The sequence below is a fragment of the Stomoxys calcitrans genome, chromosome 1 (assembly GCF_963082655.1).
Source record: "Stomoxys calcitrans chromosome 1, idStoCalc2.1, whole genome shotgun sequence".
In the NCBI taxonomy this organism is placed as follows: domain Eukaryota; kingdom Metazoa; phylum Arthropoda; class Insecta; order Diptera; family Muscidae; genus Stomoxys; species Stomoxys calcitrans.
In genome coordinates this window covers 240701242-240725940 of record NC_081552.1, presented here as the reverse complement: position 1 = coordinate 240725940, position 24699 = coordinate 240701242, and the positions used below count along the sequence as shown (strand labels likewise).

General features: G+C 29.4%; 1 protein-coding gene across 3 annotated transcripts in view; it reads left to right on the top strand.

Annotated features, from left to right (window-relative positions):
* Positions 1-24699, top strand: part of LOC106094275 (3-phosphoinositide-dependent protein kinase 1) — a 105291-nt gene that overhangs the window by 60972 nt on the left and 19620 nt on the right. For all 3 annotated transcript variants that reach the window (XM_059370747.1, XM_013261478.2, XM_013261479.2), the window contains exon 4: positions 23475-24680. In XM_059370747.1, the coding sequence (XP_059226730.1) occupies positions 23475-24680 (1206 nt within the window). The remainder of the gene's footprint in view (positions 1-23474; positions 24681-24699) is intronic.

Sequence of the window (24699 nt, the reverse complement as noted above, 5' to 3'; positions counted from 1 at the left end):
GTCATGTTGGTCTTTGTTTCACCTTCTAGGGCCAACAAAGCTGCTCTGCGTTACATTATACCCACACCCACTCACGTACCCAGTGAAATAAACATTCGTCACAAAGACCAGCCGCTTGCAAAAGTTTCAATCAAACGGTCTAGGCATTTAAGACACTCAGTCTTTGTCTCCCCCCCCCCCATCCCCATCTCTCGCTCCTAGTGCCATAAAATGAGGGTGTTACATATTCCGTTTTTTTTTATTGATCTTGCCACATTACACAGCAACACGTCCAGCCCATGAACAGAAAAACGGTCAAATGACACAAACGCCTCCATTCACATGAGATTGTCATAAATAGACTCCCAAGAAATGGATACTTTACAAGCAGACAGAATGAGAGAGAAAGAGAGTGAGTGAGAGAGAGAGAGAGATAAATCCGTCAGTAAGGCGGCCAATGAATTGTAGCTGTACCATTCACATGTTGTTCTTGTTGCTTTTGTTTTGTCTGTGTTTTTTTTTACATATGGACATTTCTAATATTACGACCGCATTCTTGGCTAATTGTCCCGGCCAAAAACAAAACAACATCACCTAAACACAGCGTCCCCCCCTCCCAACGTCAGGTTCTCGTTCTGCTTGTGGGGACTTGGGAAAAACTTGCCTTTTTTTTAAGAATGAAAACTCAACCGACAATACAGAGATACAAATAATATTTGTTGTAAATAATCTTAACACGGTCGTTTGCTTTACGTCTGGCGCCAATTGACCACAATCTCAAAGCAGAAAGCAAAAAAAAAAAAAAAAAAAAACTTGAACATAATCAACGGATTTCATTTGTTTGTCAGCGAGACGTATCGTTTGTTCCGTTTCGTTTGTTATGTCAAGAGTATAAATTGCAAAGGGAAAATTCTGAAACAAAAAAAAAAAAGAAATACAGCTTTCCCACACGTGTTGGCTCAATTAGGCGTCGGCAATTAGATAATGATGCGACAAAGAAAATCTGCATTTAAATGCCAAATTTTTGGTAAAAATACCAACAGTTTTTTTTTTATAAATTTAGCAATAAAAGTATTTTTTTTTAATTTTGTCTCAAAATTAACCGAATGAAAAAGATGCTATAAAAATTATAGCAAGGCCTAAGAACAAAATTATAATTTTATCTATATTTTATATCAGTTGATATAAAAGTTAAAGCAAAGCACAATTTCAAGAATATAAAAAAAATTAAATTTATTTAACAAAACAAAAAAATATTTTCAATTAAACCAAAAATAGATGCTATAAAAATTATAGCATGTCCTGAATTAATAACTTTAAGAAACTTTGGCTTGAATTTTCCTAAATTATAAACATATTTGCATGGTTTTTTTTGAAATTTTCCACAAATTTTGAGAATATATAAGTTGCTATAAAAATTATAGCAAGTGTAAAAGTTTTAAAAAATTTGTAAATGGATTTTTACAAATGGAGGCATGAGCAATAAGAAAACATAATTATCGTAAAGATTAGAAAAAATTAAAACCTAAAAAAATTAAGAAATTAAGTTTCCAAAAAAGTCTCGTAAGCAAACAAAAAAAAACTATTTATGTTTAAGGCTACTTGACAAAGAATTTCAAATATTTCTGAATTATATTTGGTCAAAATTGTAATAAAATTCCAAGTAGAAAAAGTTGCTATAAAAATTATAGCAAGCCTCAAACTCAAGTTTTAAAACATTTCTAATGCAATTTCGTAAATAGTAGACAAAATTTTTGGACAAAAATTTTATTTTATAAGCAACATTATAAAATTTTTCACAAAAGAAAAAAAATTATGTATATATATACATTTTTTTTAATTTTTTTATATAATTTTAATATTTTTTTTTAAATTTTTTTATATAATTTTTAAATTTTTTTTTTTAATTTTTTTATATAATTTTTAATTTTTTTATATAATTTTTAAATTTTTTTATATATTTTTATAAATTTTTTTTTAATTTTTTTATTTTTTTATATATTTTTTTTATATATTTTTTTATATATATTTTTTTATATATATTTTTTTATATATATTTTTTTAAATATATTTTTTTATATATTTTTTTTATTTTACATTATTTTATATATTTTTTTAATTTTTTTATATTTTTTTTATAATTTTTCTATAAATTTTTTTAATAGTTTTCTTTTTATATGTTACCTTTTATATGGAAATTTCCATCAATGTTTCGTTTCCATTAATTGGTTGTTTTGTCTTGGTCTCCCCTTCATATGAGATTTGACAATTTTAGCTTTTCGCCCCCAATAGTTTTTGTTTGCTTCTAACAAATTTTATTAGACCCTCCTTATTTTCATTCAAAAATAGTTCTCATCTCTACTCCCCTATACAAATGGTATAATTTATTAGACATGTGTGTATATATAGTGTGGTTATTTTTTTCTTTTTCTCGTCTTGCTGATAAATATAGAATTGTTTTTGTCAAGGCGGGGGTAAATCATCACCTTGTTGTAACATAAGTGTTGTAATATGTTTTTCATATACATATGTATATACAAATGTAGAAAACAAACTAAGAAAAAAAATCAAAGTGGGTAGTTTTCCAGCGTCATATCAGATCCAGCTTCAATTTATTTTTTTTTGCTTCCATACAATTTCAATATGTTGTTTACTTAATGTAGAAACCAAATAAAATCCAACAGCTCTGCTTATCTGGTCTTTCCCCATGGCATTACTTTTGAAACGCCTTCTCCTCCCTCTCTTGATGCTCATGTACTCATACAGGGTAGGTTCATTTGGAGGCACTTTATTAATAACAACGACAACAGACAGAAATGCTAGAAAGCAGTAGAAAAAAAACCAAAAACTTCTTGGAAAAACACTTAGGGAGTACTCAAAAGGAAAAATACTGGAATCATTCGTGATGTACATCATTCTACAATCTAAGAAAGTTGCCCAACTCTCCCATAGAGTGCAAGTTAGGTACTGACACGCTGTAGGTAGTGGTGGAGATACGTACTAGACAAGCAGCTGCTGCTGATATTTGTTTTTTGTTCCTACAATTTCGGATTTGCTAAGAATGGTTGGTTAATGATGTTGATGGCCCGGGATGGATTGCTTACTGTGTTGTTTAGCCAAAAACAACAAATGCAACAAATATTGTCTGCAAAGATATGCTGCAGTCATCCCAAAAAAAAGCAAAATAAAGGAAAACAAATTATCACTTTTGAAATGTTTCTCATTGGGTAAGAAAAAGGTGGCCAACGTCAGCTTATTTGTTTTGGACAAAACAAAACAACCGACAAATCTTCCAAAAGAAAACCTTAGCAAATTGAGTGTTCTTTTGGTGGTAAGCAAGAAAATTCTATCATGCCTTGACATGTGAGCATGTGTTTTTAAGCTTCCAAATCTTCTAGGATCAATTAGTTAAGGGATTTGTTTTCCTAAAATAGTTGCTCCATTATGGCGGCAGTTGAATAATACACACAGAAAAATAAAGTAAATAATTTTGTGTTTAAGTTTCAAATCTAATATAGATTACTAAGAATGTCTTGACATTTAAAGTTAATTAGTCATGCATGTTCATTTATTGCATTTAAGATTGGTTTTAAATTCGCTTGAAATTTGAACCTTATCAAGCTTTGACCGGGGCGAAATTTTTATTTTACAAAAATATGTTGTTTGTTCAAGACTTTTTTCTCTGTGTATACTACTATTGGCCTAGCTGTCCCAGCATTTTCCTCAATCCTTTTTTGTTGTTTTTGCTAGCATAAGCAGATTATTACATGGCTATACAACAATATGCAGCTGTGCGTATGATTTGCTGGAATACGGTGGCATGTCTTAGGTGTGCGTGTGAAAGTGTGTATTTATGTTAGTGCCTACACAGGTAATATCTTTGTTTTCCTCGGAAATGGACACTTTAAGAAAGTGTTGTTGTTTTTTTTTTTTTGTTGTACGTCTTAAAACAGTTAGCAAAGAGCGACAGCTGTTGCTAGCATAATAAAATTAATTAAATGTTATACAAATAAATCCATGCCATGCATCATGGTATTGTAGGATGATAGGATAGAAATCGAAGAGAAAGCATGTGATGTGCGTTGTGGGTAAAGATTTCGACGACAAAGTCTACGACAACGCTAAACTAATAAAATGAAGAGGAAAAAAACAGGCATCATCCATCACACACACACACACACACACAAGCACCTGATGTTTGTTTTTCGCCAGGCGTCACTCATAATGACGTTAGAAGGTATTTTTAAGCTCCATAGAAATACGCACCCATAACCACCCATTGGCGCATAAACTCTGTCACCATACATCCAGCTGTCTAGACCGGAGTACATACGTATCTCTCTTTTTTTTCTCCATACATGTGACATTAGAATTATGGCATACTCTCATAATAGCAGCAGAAACAGCTAAACGTCAAAAAAGTTCAAAGTTTTCATTGTAGAGCTTCATATCTGTCGGTTTGTTGTTATATACTCATACCTCGCTATTCACTTTTTTATTTACCAATTAAATTGTTGTTTTTGAATTTTTCCATAGTACTACTATAAACAGCAGCTTTCCTTCAACGTCATTTGTTGTTTTCGAAAAACGTAAGAGTTTGTTTTTGTCGCTTTAAAATGAAAAAAAAAAAAACACCTCGCACACACGGCTGGCTGTCTTGTCTATTCAACAACAAATTTGATTATCATATATGTGTATGTGCGTGTGTGTGTGTGTGTGATTGTGGTGTGCTCTGAATGGCGTTGGGTGGTTTGAGGTGGCGGCAGGCCTGCAAAATAAGTAAACAATTATTTTGTTTTTCTATTATTGAAGTCCTCTCAAGTACTACTACCTACTACTCTTTATCAAGATTACGTTCCATGATAGATTTTTTTGTATTGTCACACAAATTGAATGCGTCACAATAACATTATAATAATGGGTTAGAAAGCGGACAAACACTTTCAGTAAGAAAAGAGAACGAACTTGTGCAATATTGCTTCTGCTGTTGTTATTGCTACACTTGCCATTTCCTGTATGTTCACGCCAGCAATGTGAAGATAATCTTTTGACTTGAAAACATTGTAAATAAAAAATTTACAATAAAAAAATTATTCTAAACATAAAAATATTAATAAAGGAAGTAATAAAACTTAAAACATAAAAATAATCACAATAAAAAGGAAGGAATAAAAAAAGAAATCAAAAGTAAATAAAAAGAAAATGATAAAAATAAATAGGAAAAAAAAAAAAAATTATAATAAAAGCGCCAACAGACATTATAATAAAATAAATCAAATTGAATATAAAATAAATGAATAATATATAAAATAGAACTAAAACAAATTAAGAGAAAAAAATAAACAAAGAAATAATAAAAAAACAATAAACAATAAAATAACAAATAATAACTGGATAAAAAAAAATAAATAAAAAGTTATAAAAAATAATACAAAAATAAAATAATAAAAAAATGATAAAAAAATAGTAAATTATAAAAATAAATAAGAAATAAAAAAATAATAATAATTAAAAAAATAAAAAATAAATAAAAATAAAAAAGACAAAAAATAAAATAAAAAAAAAATTGAAAAGAAAATTAAAAAATTAAACAGTAATTAAAAAATAAATAAAAATCATTAACAAATAATAACAAAATCTAAACACAAAAAAAAAAATGAATGAGAAATTTAAAAAAATAAAAGGTTAGGTTGAAAAGAGGCTTAATCCGCCCCATGCCACTATGCACATACACCTAAGCCAGTAATCGGCTAGTTGTGCGCTTTAAAAAAAACATAAGAAATTATAAAAAAAGATAAATAAATAAAATAACAATAGTAGCTTTTTTCAAACTGAGAATTGTTGCCTCTAAGATATCAATTTCCAGCTAATCTATGCTTATGTCATAAGGATGCTTCACATTTTGAAATATCTAACCTACATACATATATAAATATTAAATGCCTCAATTACCGATTACCTTCGATTTGTACTCATCAAAGCTTGGTACAAGTGGGCCGACTACTTCATACAGACATTACTATCCAACCAACACCACCTCTCACGCCCACTTTACTCACATTTGATATTACTCACTCTCTCTTACCTCCTACCTCCCAATGTAAATATCATAGTGTGTAAGCACACACAACAAAACGACACCAAAGCAATTGAGACAATGGACTTTGTTACATCAAGTTAAAAGTAATGAAAACAAAAATAGGTCTTTTTGCCTTATCTACCCTGCGCTCCTAGCATCAAAGTGTGTCCCCTTAATGGCCCCATAATAGTAGTCTCGAGCAGTTGTTGTTGCGCTTGTTTGCCTTGGTTTTCTTTAAATTCATTCATTCATACTCCATTCATGATGATGCTCTTATTTTGTGTGTTCACTTTGAAGATGAGAAAAAGGAAATTATGAGCATGATGATGATGATGTTGTGTTATTGTTGTTATTTTGTATTCCCGTGTAGTTGCTCTTGTTATTTTCATCAAAGTAATATTAAATGTGTGGTGTACTTGTGTACTTGTGTTTTGTTTTTGTTTTATTTTCTGTCTTAAAATTCGCGTCTGTATTACATTTCTCTTTCTATGCATAACACACGGTACATACATACATTACATGTGTGCAGTACTCATATGTAGAGTATTTGTTTTTTTGTAATTTTTTTCATAATTGTCTTTATCTACACAACCACAGCCAGCCAGCAAAGCTTCAAGCATTCGTGCTCTTTAGCTTTTTTGGGGTGGGGTGAGACCAGAAGATTATTTTTGTAGACCAACCGCATAGTAGAGTAAAGTGTTGTTATTGTATTCATCTTTCGTTTGTTTTCGTTACTTGCTTTTTTGTTTTTATTATTGTTTACTCTACTTACTGCTAAGGGGGGGGCTTTGGGGTTGGGGTTGCTGAGGTTGCTAAACACACATTCCATAAAAAAGATGATGAAATTCTCATATGAAAAATGTTAATAAATTTTCTTTGCCTTATGTTGTTGTGTTTTGTTCGCTCTTCAATGGCCAAATGACATGAACTTGTGTTCAGTGATAAACGTCCGAAAATAGTTTGTAGTATTGTAACTAGGGGTCTAATCGCTGATCATGATTATGAGCGTAGAAAATTAATAAAGTATTGATTAAGGTATGGCCTATAGGTGGTGGATGGGGTAGGGCAAAATTGGAATTTGGGGCAAGCCAGGAGATTAATAAATCAGTGTGAAGAAATATTGCAATTTGTCAGGGTTTGTAAATGGATCAAATCGATCCACAAAACAGAATGAAATAAATTAAAGGAAACAAAAAAAGGAAAAATTTAAAAAAGAAAAAATTTAAAAAAATAAACGTTGAAAAAAAGAAAATTTAGAAAAAGAAAATTAAAAAAAACAAAAATTAAAAAAAAGAAAAATTAAAAAAAACAAAAATTAAAAAAAAAACAAAAATTAAAAGAAAAAAATTTAAAAAAATTAAAAAAAAAAAATTAATTAAAAAAAAGAAAATTTTTAATTTTATTTGAAAACATTGAAAAAGGTAAATAAAAAAAATAAAAAAAGAAAAATATAAAATAGAAAATTTAAGTTAAAAAAAAAAACAAACACATCAAATAAACGCATCTCTAACAAAATTTTTTTATTGTTTTTTTTTTGTTCTTTTATATACTTATTTTATGAGATTTCTTTTTTTTGTTACTTTTCAACAATTTTTTTTTTATTTTTCTTCAATTTTGTTTTTATTCTTCATTTTCATCAAATTATGACGCCACATTTTTTATGTCATCTACTAGATGTAAACCCAAAGGTTGTATTCATTAATGATTTTTTTTTTATACAACCTGCAATAATTAAAACAGTCATTGAGCTAGAACAAGCGACGCAGTTATCGTTCAATTTTTCGTTTTTTGGTTGCTTAAATTTTATTTCTGGTTAATTCACTTCATCGGCGTAGTTGTTAATATTGCCGTCAACGTCAACTGACGTTTAAGAGTGACTAGACAGTTTTTCAGCTGGAAATTATTGTTGTGCTTTGTGCTGTGTGTGTGTGTTGTTGCTGTTAAAAACAAACAATAATATTTATTAATAATAACATCATTGGAAAATGTGTTCAGATGTTATCAATAACTGTAAATACGCAGCGATATATTGCCTCTATGAAAACAATAGCAACAACAACAGAAAATGTAGAACCATTATTGATGAACTTTTGTCAATCAACAATTGAAAGAAGTCGCTTTTCCCCCTCACAAAATCAATGAATGACATTTTCTTTTCATTTGAATTTGAATTTATATAAAAAAACAATATTAGTACAAAAAAGCTCCAACAGATGGCATGTGTCAGTTATTGAGCGACATCTAATTGAAGAGTTTTAAACGATGTTATAAAGAAAGGGATTAAGGGAATAAATTCATAAAAGAATTGTCAGAGAAGTTTTTCAAGTGTTTTTTTTTCTATGCCAGAAAGCGCAATCTCGAGGACCAATTTTGACTTGGGAGTTGGGAGATCTTTATTGCCATTCTTTTTTTTAAGTTTTTTTTAACATTTTGTCCTCTTAATTGTATTAAAATTTTGAGGGCATTCATTGTCTTTTTTTTTCCTTTTTAATTGTATTATCTGTAGCCTAGACTTTCTTACAAATTATTTTTTTATTATCACTTAGTCACAATTGAGAGGAAGGCGGGGTTAAAACTGAATGCCATTGGGAACTTAATTTAACTGTCTCAAAAGATCACTGTCCTTTTTTGGGGTTTGTTCGCTCAGCTGTGAACTCTAACTCGATATGGCTGGTCATTGTCCTTTGGCAAAGGACATCTGTCATATATTTGCAGTCATTTTGCAAATTTCTACTAAGCTGCAGTAGTCTTGGGGACACGTCATCCCTTTTGCCACAACTTTGCTATAAATTTATTTATACCCTAATAAAAAAAAAAAACACACAATGAGGCCATAGTCTGCTCTGCTCAGTTCTCCTCTACACAGGTAATACAATCTTTAGAGTTTTAAGCGAATATTTATTGCCAAAAAAAAGCATGTAGACGAAATGAAAAAAAAAAAACAAGTCATTAACCTCTTCATTTTAAACTAAAACCCTCGGGCTAACTTAGAGTCCATAGCAATGGACAACAAAAAGCAAAAACCGTAAGGACTACTGCGTGACTGGACTTCCTTAGGGTTTCATTGGTTTATTTGTTCTCTGGGCTATGCTGCTACAGTTGTTCCTTCATACGATTCTTATAACCAAAGTTAAATGTCCTTTTTCTTTGAACTAAGGAGAAAAAAACCAAAAAAAAGACGTCGAATGCACCTGGCCAAAACAAAAGGTCTTTAAACCTTATTATGTTTTTTTTTACCAAAAAGAAGCAACAAAAACCCCTCAACTAATGGCAGATGTTTTTTGTTTTTGGCTGACGAGAGTTAAGGATTTGAAATGAAATGCGTTCGCTTCACTACACATACAGACATACATACATACATACACATGTGCATTGAAAGGCAAGGACTATGGCCACAATTCCTAAGGAACTACTACTATATGTAGCCCTTTTATATGATTATCAGATAGGAAACATGGCACACGTGCCTCTCTTTAGTCTTAAAAGTTTGTTGTATGGTTGGGTTTTGTTTCTGTTGTTTTATTATGTAGAACATCTGTGGTGGGGTGAATTCTATTTTGTTTATGGCCTTTACCATGAAAGTAGTGACACTCCTTGTTGAGAATGTTTGTTTGGAGCTACTTCTTTATAGTTGTTAAATGATCATAAAATTCAAATTACTTTGTTTCTTCCGAATACATTACTGCCCCTACAAACGGTTATTTGCTAGAGTTCTCATTACTAAGTGGCGGCGGCTTTAAGGCTTACTTGTACACTTTTGTTTTTGGAAGGGAAGTGGGATGAGAGCACTATACTCCTTGTTGAAACTATTTTCCATGTAGAATTTATGGCAATTTCCGTTTTTTTTTTGCTTGGCTGTAGCTGTAGCTGTTAGCCTTTTTGGCTTTCATTACTAGAAATTAAAAAATAAAATGTAATCTATTTGAGTTGCCTATGCATTGCGTGTAGCTTTTTTTAATGGCCTCAACGTTATTGCATTAAATTCTCATTTTTGAAGTGTCCTGTCTTTAATTATTTTTTTATTTCATTTTTAAGGCTTTAAAAGATGAAATTATGAAATTCTTACTTTCAAATGCCTTAATGGAAAATATTTGAAAGCAAAACGCCATAAAGTAGTAGTAGAAGCAAATTATAATAATATATATAATTTTTTTTTTTTTTGAAGTCATCACACCTAATATGGTTGAAAAGTCTTCTAACCAAAGACGAAACGCGTCCCATAGTGGTTGGTGTGTGTTCTTACCTTTGGCTTTCCTTTTCCATTTGCATCTTCGATCATTCAGCTCGTCTCGAAAGAGAAACAAACAAAAGTTGTAAAATTTAATGATCTCGCCCTAACAGGCAAAAAACTTGAAAAATTATATAATATTTTTTTTTATTTTTTTTATATTGATATATTTTTATTTTTTCATATTTTTATTTTTTTAAATTTTTAAATTTTTATTTTTTTATATTTTTATTTTTTTATATTTTTATTTTTTTATATTTTTATTTTTTTATATTTTTATTTTTTTATATTTTTGTTTTTTTATATTTTTATTTTTTTATATATATATTTTTATATATATATATTTTTAATTTTTTTTTTTGCTTTTTTAATTTTATTTTTGATATTTTTTATTAAATTTTTTTTTATTTTAATTTTTTTTTAATTTATTTTAATTTTTTTCATTTAAATTTTTTTTAGTTTTAATTTAAATTTTATTTTTTTTTTATTTTAATTTTAATTTTTTTATTTTAAGTTTTATTTTTTTGTGTTTTTATGTTTTTGTTTTTTTTATGTTTTTAATTTTGTTTTTATTTTTATTTATTTTTTTCAACATTGTTTTCCTTTTTAAATTTTCTTAATTGTTTCAAATCTTTTATTTTAAACTTTAGTTTTTTCTATTTTATATTTGAATTTTTTTATAAATTTGTTTACATTAAATTTTTTATTATTTTTATTACTTATTTCTATCTTTTAAATTTTGAGTTACTACGTTTTTTATACTCATTAATATTTTATTTTTTAATTTTTACTTGTACTTTTATTTTTTTCATTTATTTTTTGGTTTTTATTTTTATTTAGTTTTTGTTTTTATTTATTTTTTTAATTTTTTTGTTTTTCTTTTTATTTATTTTTTTGTTGTATATTTTATTTTTTATTTTTATTTTTTTCATATCATATTATGCGTTGTTTCTTTTTCAACAATGAGCATGAATATTTAAATTTTGTAAAAACTAGAATTTTTTTTAGTGTTTTTTATTTTATTATACCTTTAAATACTTTATAATTATTTTCCATTTTTAAAATTTTAGTCTATCTCTTCATTGAGGTCTTGCTATAAAAATTATAGCAAGTTCAAAAAACTTTAAAATTTGGAAAAAATTTCTGGCCATATGTTGTTTTATTGCCTCTGAAAGTGAATGAAAACCAAATAATTGCAAAAAATTATTCTTATAAGGGTCTACCAGAGTTTTTTTCCCCAATTATTGATAATGAGTATAAAAATTTTATATTGCTTTAATTTAGTTAAAATTATGATTTTTTTTCGGTGTATTTTAATCTTGCTATCTTTTCTTACTATCTATGTATTACTTTCACTCCAGGAAATTTCACCTATCTCTACATTTAAGACTTGCTATAAAAATTATAGCAAGTTCAAAAACTTTCAATTTAACCAAAATGTTCATGCCACATGGTATTTTAAGATTACTCAAAGCGAATAAAAACAAAGTGGTTACAAAAATAGGCTCATGATAGCCATACCATAGTAAGTTTTGTTTTTTCAGTAATGTTTATCAATATTTAATTTTTTCAAATTTTTATGGGAACATTTAATTTTTTCCAGTGTATTTTTATTTATTTCTATTGTCAATTAGCTTACAATTATTTTCCCTTTTGGAATTTGCTTCAAGCTCTTCATTTAAGACTTGCTATAAAAATTATAGCAAGTTCACAATATCTCAAATTTGCCTAAATTTGCATGCTAAATGTTATTTAATTCCTTTGTAAGTCAAATAAAAATAATAAAATTGCATTTCATATTCAACTTCAGCCTTTTTCAAGCCTATTTTAAAGTTAATTAGTTTTGCTTTTCTCTTTTTTTTACTACATTTTATGCAGGGGCTTATCTAAATGCTCTTTTTTTTTTTGCTGACATGACACTACCAATCCTTTGAGATCTATTCCCAACTGCATATGTAATAATTTCCTTTAGGCATTTTGATGTCGCTGGTTTTCTTTTAAGTTGGCATTTTCTGCCGTTATTAAACAAAATTAAGCCTAAAATGTCATTTATGACTTTTGTTATACATATATGTACATGTGGGAGAGTGAGTGTGTGAGTTTGTGTTCTTCCATTGACATTGCGTGCAAGCTCTTGGGCGCCTTTTTACTACTATTTTTTCTCTTCTCCATTTGGTGTTGTCTGCCATCGTGGCACCTCGTGTGGTGGTTGTGTTGGTTGTGGTCTAAAGGAAATGCTAGGAATAAACAGCGAAATGCTAATAATTCTTTAGGGAAATCTACTACATATAATTGTGGTAGTGGTAGCAGTAGTATTAATAGTAGTTGTACAACTTCCACATTCTTAAGCGACACCCTGCTCCTCCATGGATTGTCATTTTGTAAGAGGTGCTCATCAAAATATCACACAAGTGTTGCAAAAGCCAAGCAAAGGAAAGCAATGAGCATTGCGTGTGCTACTCTTACTTACTCTTTGAGCAAAACAAAAAGGGGGCTCCAGTGACATGAGACTATTTCTGGCAGTTATCCTAGAGCCCCATGGTGTTTGTGTTTGTTTGTGTGAGTGTTTATTAACTTAAATTGGTGGCAGCAACAAATTGCTACAATAAAATGCTGACTGTGGCAACTATAGCTTCACTGACTTACTGGCTAACTAAACTGCCACAAAGGGCAAAGGATTGCGGTGGCGGCAGCACATATATGACTCGTATGATATCACAAATATCAAGTACCAGTTCACTTACCACCAACTATTTATTCTGCTGCTTAACAATAATGGGATGTGTTTTATGGCCAAATATTCACATGCCCCATACATAATGTTGACGCCAACCATCTTTGCCTTGTTATTGGTCGGTACATTTATTTTCTTTCTTTCTTCTGGCTTGCTTGTCTTATTGATTTTGCAATATTGGCATTCCTAGTGTTGTCCTTAGTGGTTGGTTGGTGGCTTGTCTTGTTTTTAAACCCCTCCCTCTGCTCTCTCCCCCTTGGTCTTTCGCTTTAAATTCAACCTTCGACCGAATCTCAAATAAAAAGCGTAGGTTTTTGAAATCCTTTATGTTTGGCTTTTCGTGGGCTCGCTCAAAAGACATGAAGGCATGCATGTGGGTTGCTCAAATGATGTCGAATACCAAAACGAATGGGAATACAAAGGATGGTCAAGTCCCATGGTTTTTGTCATTGGTGGTGGGATGTGTGTGTGTGTGTGTTTGTGTGTGTACAAAAACAATCGCCTATTTATGCATTTAATGATTAATGTTGGTGTCGATGGCGAAGTTTTGGTATTACTTTTGGCTTGGGTTGCATTTGCAATACCTATACTGACATAGTATACAATGGGAAAAAAATGCTTGCTATAAAGAGCAAGCAAGGTTTGCTGTTAAAAGCAAGCCCAGATATATTTGAAGCTTAACTATGAAGCGATTGGGAGATTATACAATAATTTTCATTTTCACTTAGAGTTGGTCAAATTGACTTTAATCTCGCACCAAATATTGCTTTAAAATATTTCTTTCAGTGTATTTTCCGAGATTGTCATAAATTATAGTTTAACGATAATAAGACCGCACATACACACATTCTTTATGTATGGGGGTTCCCATTTATTTTTTGATTTTTCTTATTGTAAAATAGTTTTATTTCTCTTATGATTCAAAATACTAAGTCTTTTTGCTGCTGCTGCTATTTTTAATTTTAATTGCCTCAGTCTTTTATGGTCAAGTGGGGGAGATGTGTGATAAAAATGTCCACTACATGTGTGCAAGAAGATCATGTACAATCGCTATGCTTATGACAACCATTGTGATTATATTGTACATCGCTGACAGACTGACTAACAGATTGAAACTTAAGGCAAAGTGCATGTCTTCGCAATGTAGGTTAAAGCGTGGGGTGGTGTTTATTCCTTCCCCCCTCTATCATCCCTATATATATACATGTGGTTGAATCATTATTCCATGACTGCCGTTTGGGTTGTAAAGCCCAACATTTATTAGCATGTTAATTAGAATATTTGTTGTGATTCCCAATGATATCACACAGTGGTGGTGAATTAAAGTTTATTTCTATTTTTGCTATAATTTTTATGGCAACTCGTAAATGATGAAATTAGTTTGAAGAAATTCATGAACTCTTGTAGCGCGTTGGCAGTTTTACCAAGGGGGGAAAACTACAGATATTTTATTACCAAAATCGTCATAATAATTTATTCATAATTTGTGTGTTCTCTCAAAGAGAACGTTCAAGGGAGGGGTGGGATTACAAGAATATCGAATCCTTCCTACTAAATGTAAATGGGCATATAATTATCATGGTGAATTATTGCGTATATTTTTATTTTTTTTTTGTTGCCTATAAGACTGTTTTCAGACCACTTCCTCCGGAAGTACCCTTAAGGAGGCGATTAAATGCAATTCATGGCCAGTTTTTATTATTTTGTGTTTTTTATTGCATTTGGGATATAAAATAATATTTGGAAATTATGTCCCTTGGCAATTATTTACTATAAATTTTTATCGTAAGCAAAAACTTGGCAAATAGTACGATTTCTATACATATATGTAGCACCCCCCAACACCAGGAAAATAGTAAAAAAAAAAAATAAAAATAAAAAAAAAAATTAAAAAATAATAAAAAAAAAATTAAAAAAAAAATAAAAATAAAAAAATAATAGAAAAAAAAAATAAAATAACAATAAAAAAATAAAAAATAATAGAAAAAAATAAAATAAAAATAAAAAAATAAAAAATAATAGAAGAAATAAAATAAAAATAAAAAAATAAAAAATAATAGAAAAAAAATAAAATAAAAATAAAAAAATAAAAAATAATAGAAACAATAAAATAAAAATAAAATAAAAACTTTAAAAAAGTTCTAAAAATTATGAAAAAAAAAATTATATAAAACATAAAAATAATAATGATAATAAATATAATAAAAATAAAAAATAATACAATTAAAAAAAAAGAAAAATAAAAAATAATCATTTTAAATATTATACACAAAATAGTAAAAATCACAAAATAAAAAAATGAAAATAATAAAAAATAAAAATAATAAAAAATAAAAATAATAAAAAATAAAAATAATAAAAAATAATATTAAAAAAATAATAAAAATTAAAAAAAACTGGAAAATAATAAAAATTACAGAAATAGAACAATAACAAACAACAATTTTATTTTTGTTTTTTTTTATTTAATTTTATTTTCAATTTTTATTTTATTATTTTCTTTTTTATTTTTTTTTTTTAATTTAATTTAAAATTTTTTTTTACTTTTATTTTTTTTAATATGTTAAATTTTGCCTTAAACAAAAAGGTAACTTCTCGGCTGAATTTTTAAAGTACATCGAAATTATCCTTGTTATCCTCTGTCAAATTTTATAACCAGCAACATGTTTTTTTTTTATATTCCCTATTTCGCTTAAATTTGTATAGCCTTTCATTTGCCAAAGGCATTGCTGCATATAAAATATTTTTCCCTACACATCGATCATGAGATTTTCTTTTATCTGATTATTTTTCAAATTCTTGGAAAACTAACCCCATTTTGGTTAAGAATTCCCTCAGTAAATGCCATTGATATATTTGTGAAATGTAAAAAGTGCCCATACGAGGAATTTTTATTGAATTGCTAGCTGGCAACAACTTTTTGCGCGCGAATCTCTCTTGTTCTAACGTAAATAGTTGTCGTCGTTACTGTTTGTGATACGACTGCAACAGCGATTGCATTTAAATCCAACATCGTTTGGAATGCAGTTAAACAAGTTTGCCCGTTTGCCTTAAACTGGACATGCTTTCAAAACGTCGCTGTTGTCGTCGTCTTTGCTGAGGGGAGAATCTCATCTTTACAGTAAACATAAATTAATGTTGCACCAATGTGTGCTGCTTGCTTTGTATCTCTAATAGAGGGTGTTCTTTTAAAGAGTGATAGAAAGAAAGTAAAAAAAAAATATTTTGAAATTTTTTAAATTTAAGCTATTAAAAAGAAAAATTTAATGAATTCAAAATAAAACACTTAACTAAAACAAAACCTAAACTAGTAAGTTTTATGTTTTTGTTTACTTTTATTTAAATGTTGTTTTAATTTTTATTTAAATTTTGTTTTAATTTTTATTTTTTTTTTTTATATATATTTTTTAATATGTTTATATATATAAATATATATTTTTAAAATAATTACATATCATTCTTGCTTTAAATTTTTTTTTTGTTTTTTTATTTTTTTTTATTTTTTTTTATTTTTTATTTATTTTTTATTTTTTTTTATTTTTATTTATTTATTTATTTTTTGTTTTGTTTTATTTTTTTTTATTTTTTTTAGTTTGTTTTATGTGTTTGTTTTTAATTTACTTTTTAAAACTTTTTAGTTATTTAATTGATTTATAATTAATATTTATTTTTATTTTTTATTTATATATTATTTTTTATTTATATATTACTATTTATTTATTTTTATTATTATTTATTTACTATTACTATTTTATTATTTCTATTTGTTTTTATTTTTCATTTAATTATTTCTGTCTATCATTTCAAACTTTTTTTAAATTTCCAACTGCCTTTGCTGCGTTGCTTCTTTTTAAAGTTCTGCCACTCTCAACTCACCTTCGATTCATGAGAGATGCTTTTTGCAGCATGCAGCAAACAAAAAGCGATGCTGGTACCATAACAAACAACAGAAAGCACACCACACAAATCACAAACCAATAAATTCATGATGATCATCAACAGGCAAAGATGATCATAATGATGATGTTGGAAAATAAGAAAATAAACACATTCCTATACAATCGCGCATACCAAACAAGTCATTGAGCTATAAATACCAACCAAAACAACGCAGCATCAGCCAAGCCATGGCCAAGAGGATTGCACCCTGCCTGTTGCCTCCGACACACTAGCTAGCACCAGGAGATGGCATATGGTTGTTAGATAGATATGGCCAAGTTAGTGTATTCGGGTGTGTGTGTGTGCGTCGATGTTGAAGAACAGCATAGTGCCCCGGGTATTGTACGCGGGGGCATATGCACCAAATCCATGGAAGCGCATTCTATCGCTTGCGAATGATGATGATGGTCGGTCTGGTCTCGCTTGGTCGAACTTGCAGACAAATGGAGGGTATAAAAGAGATAATGATATCACATAAAAACTAACAACAAATTGAGAATGCTTGGCCTGGCCGCCCGCTTTAACGAGAAGAAGGAGGAAGAGTAAAAAGAAACCAGAGCTCAAACCTTTCCTATGTTGATATTTATGGCCAACAAAATCCATGAAAACCAGTCAAGCAATACCACATAGTTTAGAGGAAAAATTCGTTTCCCCCCCATTAGAGATTTAACTGCTGCTCCGTGGACCCAAAAATAGAATAAAATGTGCACAGGTACGATGGTACGCGTGCGCATAGAATCGATACTGCTGTTAGAGTCTCTAGAACAGAAATAGCAAACTGTACAAAAAACAGCAATAACAATTATCTTCTTTCAGATGTCGTTGTTGTTAGTTGTTAGTTGTTTGGTTTTAATACTGCAGCAGCAACAACAACAACAGCAGCAGCAGCATCCGAAAGACAGCATTGTTTTGCAGTCAAATGTGGTAGAGCAGCATTCCACAAGAAGCACAACAGAGCACCTACTACCTTTAAAGTTCGTATAGCTTGGAGTTTTTTTTCCCAGCCATTTCAGTTTGTTTCTACGAAATTGTTGGAAAAATATGAAAGCAATTGTCCAATCTCTATGGGTGTTTTTATGGCCAAGAAGTTGTTGCATTTTTATGTGGAAAATCTAACACACGAGTCGAAAAAAAAAACATTTTTATATACAAACTTGTACAGGTTGTATTAGATGTTGTGTGCGGCAATCACAAGGCCGTTGCATGAAAAGTCGGCAATTATGTTGAATAACAACAAATAGACTTGTAAGTGAATACAAATAGGTACACAAGAATGGCAAAAACACAATTAAAAGTAATTATAAGAGTAAATATTGCTGAGAGGATTGTAAAAATGTCAAAAAATTATTATCAGTTTCTTTTATTATTACAATCTCTTGGATTATTAAATTTTTTTCAATATTAAATTTTTTTTTAATCATTTAAATTTTTGTATTATTTAAAAAAAAATATTAAATTTTTTTTTATTATTTTTTTTTCTTATTAATTTTTTAAAATTATTTTTTTGTTTTTTATATACTTATTTAATATTTTTAAATTAAAAAGGTTTATTTTTTTAATTTTTTTTTTATTTTTTTCTATTATTTTAAATAATTTTTTTTTTTTAAATGATTTTTTACGATTTTTTTGCGATTTTTTTATTATTTTTTTATTATTTTTTTTTTATTATTATTTTTTTTATTTATTATTTTTTTTATTTATTATTTTTTTTATTTATTATTTTTTTTATTTATTATTTTTTTTATTTATTATTTTTTTTATTTATTATTTTTTTTATTTATTTATTTTTATTTATTTATTTATTTATTTTTTTATTTACTAATTTTTTTATTTATTTATTTAATTTTTTTTATTTATTTATTTTTATTTACTTTTATTTATTCATTTATATATTTTTTATGTTTTTATTTTTTTATTTACTTTTATTTTTTATTTATTTTTATTTTTTTTTATTTATTTTTATTTTTTTTTTATTTATTTTTATTTTTTTATTTATTTATTTTTTTTTATTTTTTTAATATTAATTTTTTTTATATTTTATATGGTTCACCTTTGAACATGCATTTTTTTATATTTTAAATTCATTTCTGTTTTTGTGTTAAATTTCTTTGTCTGAGAATATTTATTTGTTTCTCAACTTTTGCCGCTACTTAAAGATCTATATGAGAAGCTCTTATCCTCTCCCCCTCTCGCCGCTTAGAACTACACAGGCTTAGTTTGCTCAGTGTGATGACGCCTCATGGTATTGTCGCACCGTTGATATTTCTTGTCTCTGCCTTTGAAGTATGTTTCATGGCTCAGTCAGACGATAAAACACCAGTGTGAGGCAAAAATAAGATCAACAAACCCTTCTACACTACTCACATAGAGGAGGCATAATGGTTAGACTGCTGCTGCTGCTGCACTACTTGTTCTTTGTTTTGACTGTCTATCCGCACAGATGGACAGACGGACGGACAGACTAAGCTATCCTCAAGCAACAACCTCAGCTCTATGGGAAGGCTGAAACAAAAAAGAAGCTCAAAAAAGGCAAAGAAGAAGAAGAAGAGGAAGGAAAAAAAAAGAACACTACCAATTGCGAAATTTATTTAACAATGGGGTGTACTGTAGTGCGGAGGCAGTTCGTTGCTCGATGATTCTTTGGTTTGGTTTGTTGTTGTGGTGGCTTTTTAAAACCCAGACAGGGAAAAAAGGTTTTTGAACTTGACACCACAAGCAACAAACCCATAATAAGGCAAAAAAAAAAAAAAAATAACAACAAATATGAAAAAACAAAATGAATCAAAAAGACATATCACACAAGCCTCCACAACCCATACATGCTTATGATCTCCAGCATAATACATGCCTCCTACTCCCCATATAAACAATGGTGTGATGTGGTGAATGATGGTGTGTGGTGGTGTAACTAAACAAGCTTTTAATGTGGTAGCCCCCTCTTTTTGCAAAACCAGAGTGAGAGATGGCAAGAGTAGATGTGCAAATGTTGTTGTACTTTATGCTTTATTATGAGAACGTTTTCGTTTTCGTTGTTAATTTTTATTCTTGTATTGTCTTGTCTGTCTGTCTGTTCCTCCATCCTCATGTTTTTTATATTCTGTAAGAAATTCAACAGGCTGAGATTTATTTCTTTTACAACTAAAACTCACACATACAGCAAGAACTTGACATAAAAAAGAGAAAAAAAAAACACTAAAACGAGTTAAAGCATAAAAGTATAGCAAGCATGTACATATTTTCCCGCCAAAATGTTGCTTTGTGTTCTTTACTACTGGCTGGGTGATGAGAAAGAAATTTTAAAATTTTTAAGGAAGAATTCTTTAAAGAAAATCCCATATAAAAAGGACTTTAATAAGGAATTTTTGTGCATTAATGCCGCAGGTGTAGAACCTTTTTTTTATAATTATTTTTCAGGTTAAATTTTTTATATTTTTTTGAGATTAAAATTTTAATCGGACAACACTCAGTGATATGTGAGAATTTTCCTCTGTTCCTTAGTGGAATGTTCATGGTCAAATCTGCATTTGCATTTACAATTTTTCCAATTTTTGATTAATTTTAAATAATTAGGTTTGTTATTCAATTTTTTAGTGTTGTTTTTTAATTTTTTTAATATTTTATTTAAATTATTTTTTTTAATTTAAAATTGAATTTTTTTAAATGTATTTATTGTTTCTTTTTTCATTACAAAAATTATGTTATATAAAGAACAAAAATTAAAAAAATAATAAAAAATTAAAAAAATATAAAAAAAAATTAAAAAAAAAATATATTAAAAAAAATTAAAAAAATATAAAAAAATAAAAAAATATAAAAAAAAAATAAAAAAATTATAAAAAAAAAATAAAAGAAATTACAAAAATAAAATTTAAAATTAGCATTTACATTTTTCCAATTTTTGGTTTCTTTTTTTAAGTTTTGTTATTTAATTTTTTTAATTTTTTTCTTTTAATATTTTACTTTTTTTAATTTTTTTTTTTTCAAATTAAAAATTGATTTTTTAATTTCAAAAATTTGTTGATTACAAAAATTATGTTATATTAAAAACAAAAACGCTTAATAAAAAAATTGAAAAAAAAAAGAAAATTAATTTTATTTTCTTTATCCAAAATGCCAATTTTTGTTCGCTAATTTGCCAACCTTCTTTAAAATGCTTAAATTGGCGAAAATTATAACTTTCGCTCTATATTCAACTCTGCCGCCTGGTTAAATTCAGTAAACAATGCAAAATTTTTTATTGTTGTTCTTCATGTCTTCATTCTATCACCCTATGCTTACCCCTTGTTCTTGCATTCGATGAAAATGTCAATAACACTCGTATTGTAAATACTATGTGATGTTTTGCTTTTTTTTTTTTTTTGATTTGCCAAAACAATAAAACCAGCAAAATAAATGTTTAAATATATTGTTTACCTCCTAAAGTCTATTTTTTAGTTTGTTTTCCTATATCAAGAGTTTTGTTGTTGGCCGCGTTATGTTCATATGTTCTGGGATTAATGGGAATGCTTGTTTGTTTTTCTAACAGAAAAAAAATCCTACTTTTCCTCCATAAGTTTTGTTTAGTTTTAGTTTTTTGTTTTTAGCATTTTTAGTAGATGCTGAAAATTAAGTGTATTTCAGTTGGCAACAGGTGGCAGCAATGTCAGCCAGTTTAAAGTGGGCGGTACACGTTCACGTCATGGTCAGGTCTTGTGATCAAAATTTGACCATGGCCAAAAGCTGTTGTTTGGAGGGGCAAAAACCATTAAAGTTGTTTGTTTGGGGTTTTTTTTTGTTTTTCTTTTTTTGAATTATGTTCAAAATTTTTTACCCCCTTGGGAGTAAAGATCAAAGTGATGAGAGCAATATGGCAAGGGAATTAAATTTGGTTAGAAATTTAAAAGCTTTATGTTTATAATGGGAAAAAAGCTTTTGAGTTGTATTTAACTATAGAAGTCCTGAATTATTCCAAAGGTTTGTGTAGATGGCGCTCTTGAGGTACAGATTTCATCAATTTAAAGCTGCATCTCCTAAAAACAGAACTAAAAATATAGTAAAATATTTTGAAAGCCTGCAACTAGATGGCGCTAACTGCTTAAAAATTAATACTTACTTCAATAGTTTGGCTATAAGTGTAGTAGTTTACAACTTTAATCCTACAAGCTTTTTCCTACAACAACAAAAAACAAACTTTTAAGCATTGTCTTCATATTTATAAACATTGCAATTAAATTTTGCTTTCGTTCATACTTCATGGAGTTTATTAACCTGCTTAGTCTGACGGTCTGTCTTATTTCTTTGTCTCCTGATTGGAAACTTAAACAACTGCCATAAAACTGTCAAAAACACAGATTTTGAATATGACTTATGTGCTCGTGTTTGCAACTATTGAGCAAAAAAGTAAACAAAAACACTGTATTATTATAATTTTTTGTTACATATTTCCATAGTCCCCTTTGGTCTTGTAGTTTTGGTGCTATAGCCTAACTGTCTGATGATGACTCCCCAAAGGCCAATAACCTGGATAGCTGTTGAGCTTTTAATCCATCTCTCTGGGGTTTGTTAGCCCAAGAATAATTACGACACGATTTGCGTATAAACTTTAAAATCGATGACTAAAACAAAACGTGTTCAAATTACAAGACAACGACGTTGGCGTGTGCCATTTCATATTTTCAATAATTCGCTAAGGCATGCAAAATATAAACAAAATAATGCTTCAAAATTTTAAATAATAAAAGTCGTAAAAACATTTTTTTTTCTGATAACCAACTGCGTTTCACATCTTATGAATTTATTGCAATTTTTGTTTGTTTTTTTTTTTTATTTTTTTAATAGATCTCTCTCTCTCTCTCTTGACTCAACTGTGTATTTTATTGCACATTTTTTTTTTTTTTATCAACATTTGTTTAAGATTTGTTTCTGTTTTTTGGTTCAGTGTTTTTAAGTTCAAGGTTGTTTGCTCTGAACTCCTTAGAGTTTGTTCTTCGGATGTGTTGTTCTTCTGCGGTCATTAGAGAGACAGTAATAAAACAAGCCAGCAAGCTAATAAAAACACAGAGATGTGTTGTACTGGTGGTGCGTTCCAAATAATTTTCATTCATATCTCTGCCTGCAGTTTTGGCGCCAAGTGGGATGAAGCTTGGCAACAGTATCAAAGGTCTAAAAGATTATGAAATTTTCAAAAAATGTATTTAGGCTAGATTAACGTATTTAAAAAACGTTTTGGAAAGGATTCAGAGCTGTATAAAGCTTGAAATTCTTAAAAAAAGTTTGAAAGCTTCAAAAAACCTAAGCGGAACTAGCTGGAAGCTGCGTTAAAGGCGTGTAAGCTTCTTAAAGCTTAAAAAACTTAAAAAATCTTGTAAACTTAAAAAGCTTTAAAAGCTTTAACAACTTTTGAAAGCTTTATGAGCTTTTTGAAAGCTTTTAAATAAACTTTGTTTACTTTGGTACTTTTTTAGAATTTTTTTTTAATATAAATTCCTTAACTTAATTGCCTTACTAATTTTATCTTTTGCCTCCTCTCTTTCCAGTTAAAGTCTGCGAAAAACGCCAAATTTTACGCGAACGCAAACAAGACTACATACGACGCGAACGCGAAGTTATGCACACTCTAACAAATGTTCCTGGTTTTGTGAATTTATCCTGCACCTTCCAAGATGCCCGTTCACTTTACTTTGTTATGACCTATGCCAAAAATGGTGATCTATTGCCATACATCAATAAAGTTGGTTCCTTCGATATCGATTCAACGCGCCACTATGCTGCCGAACTAGTATTAGCCTGCGAACAAATGCATCGTCGCAATATTGTGCATCGTGATTTGAAACCGGAGAACATACTGCTCGATGAGGATATGCATACGCTAATAGCCGATTTTGGTTCGGTAAAGATTCTCACAGCCGAAGAGAAGATTCAAGCTAATGAATTCCTACTCTCCGGCGGCATTGATTTTACCAAAAAGGCCAGATGTCAATCGGGCGGCAGCATGCGCAGCGATGATGATGATTATGGCGATGAAGATGATGAGGATTACGAATCGACCGGTTCGTCGGGCGGTAGCTGTGGTGATGGTGAAGTGTGTGGTGAGACAGATTCACCGCGTGTCGCCAGACGTCAACAACAGCCCAGATATCATCGGCGAAGACGCGGCAGTTTTGTGGGTACAGCGCAATATGTATCGCCTGAGGTCTTGCAAAATGCCCCCATAACACCGGCAGCTGATTTGTGGGCCTTGGGTTGCATCATTTACCAAATGATGTCGGGTTTGCCACCCTTCCGTGGTTCCAATGACTATGTCATCTTCAAGGAGATAATTGCCTGCAATTTAGATTTTCCCCAAGGCTTCGACAAGGATGCCGAGGATCTAGTCAAAAAATTGTTAAAACTCAATCCTGCTGAACGTTTGGGTGCCCAAGAATTTATAAGTCATTATCTGACAATACGCTCGCATCCCTTCTTCAAGGGCGTGGACTTCGAGGCAGTGCGGCAGACAACACCACCTCCGATATCGCCGTATTTGCCCGATCTGGTGCGTGAGGAAGAGGAGGCGTATATGTTGTGCGATAATTTGGAACCCGGTTTGGATGACAAACAGCTAACGAGATTGCTGGGCAAGGAACTGGGTTGCATTAGCGATGACGATGCCGGTGAGAGGAAGATGAGTGTGAATAAAGCCAAACCTGCAATAACCACAACGCCGGCCTCAACGCCAAATAGTTTTCAGAAATCAGCCAAAAGTGAGTAGTTGTTGAGCAT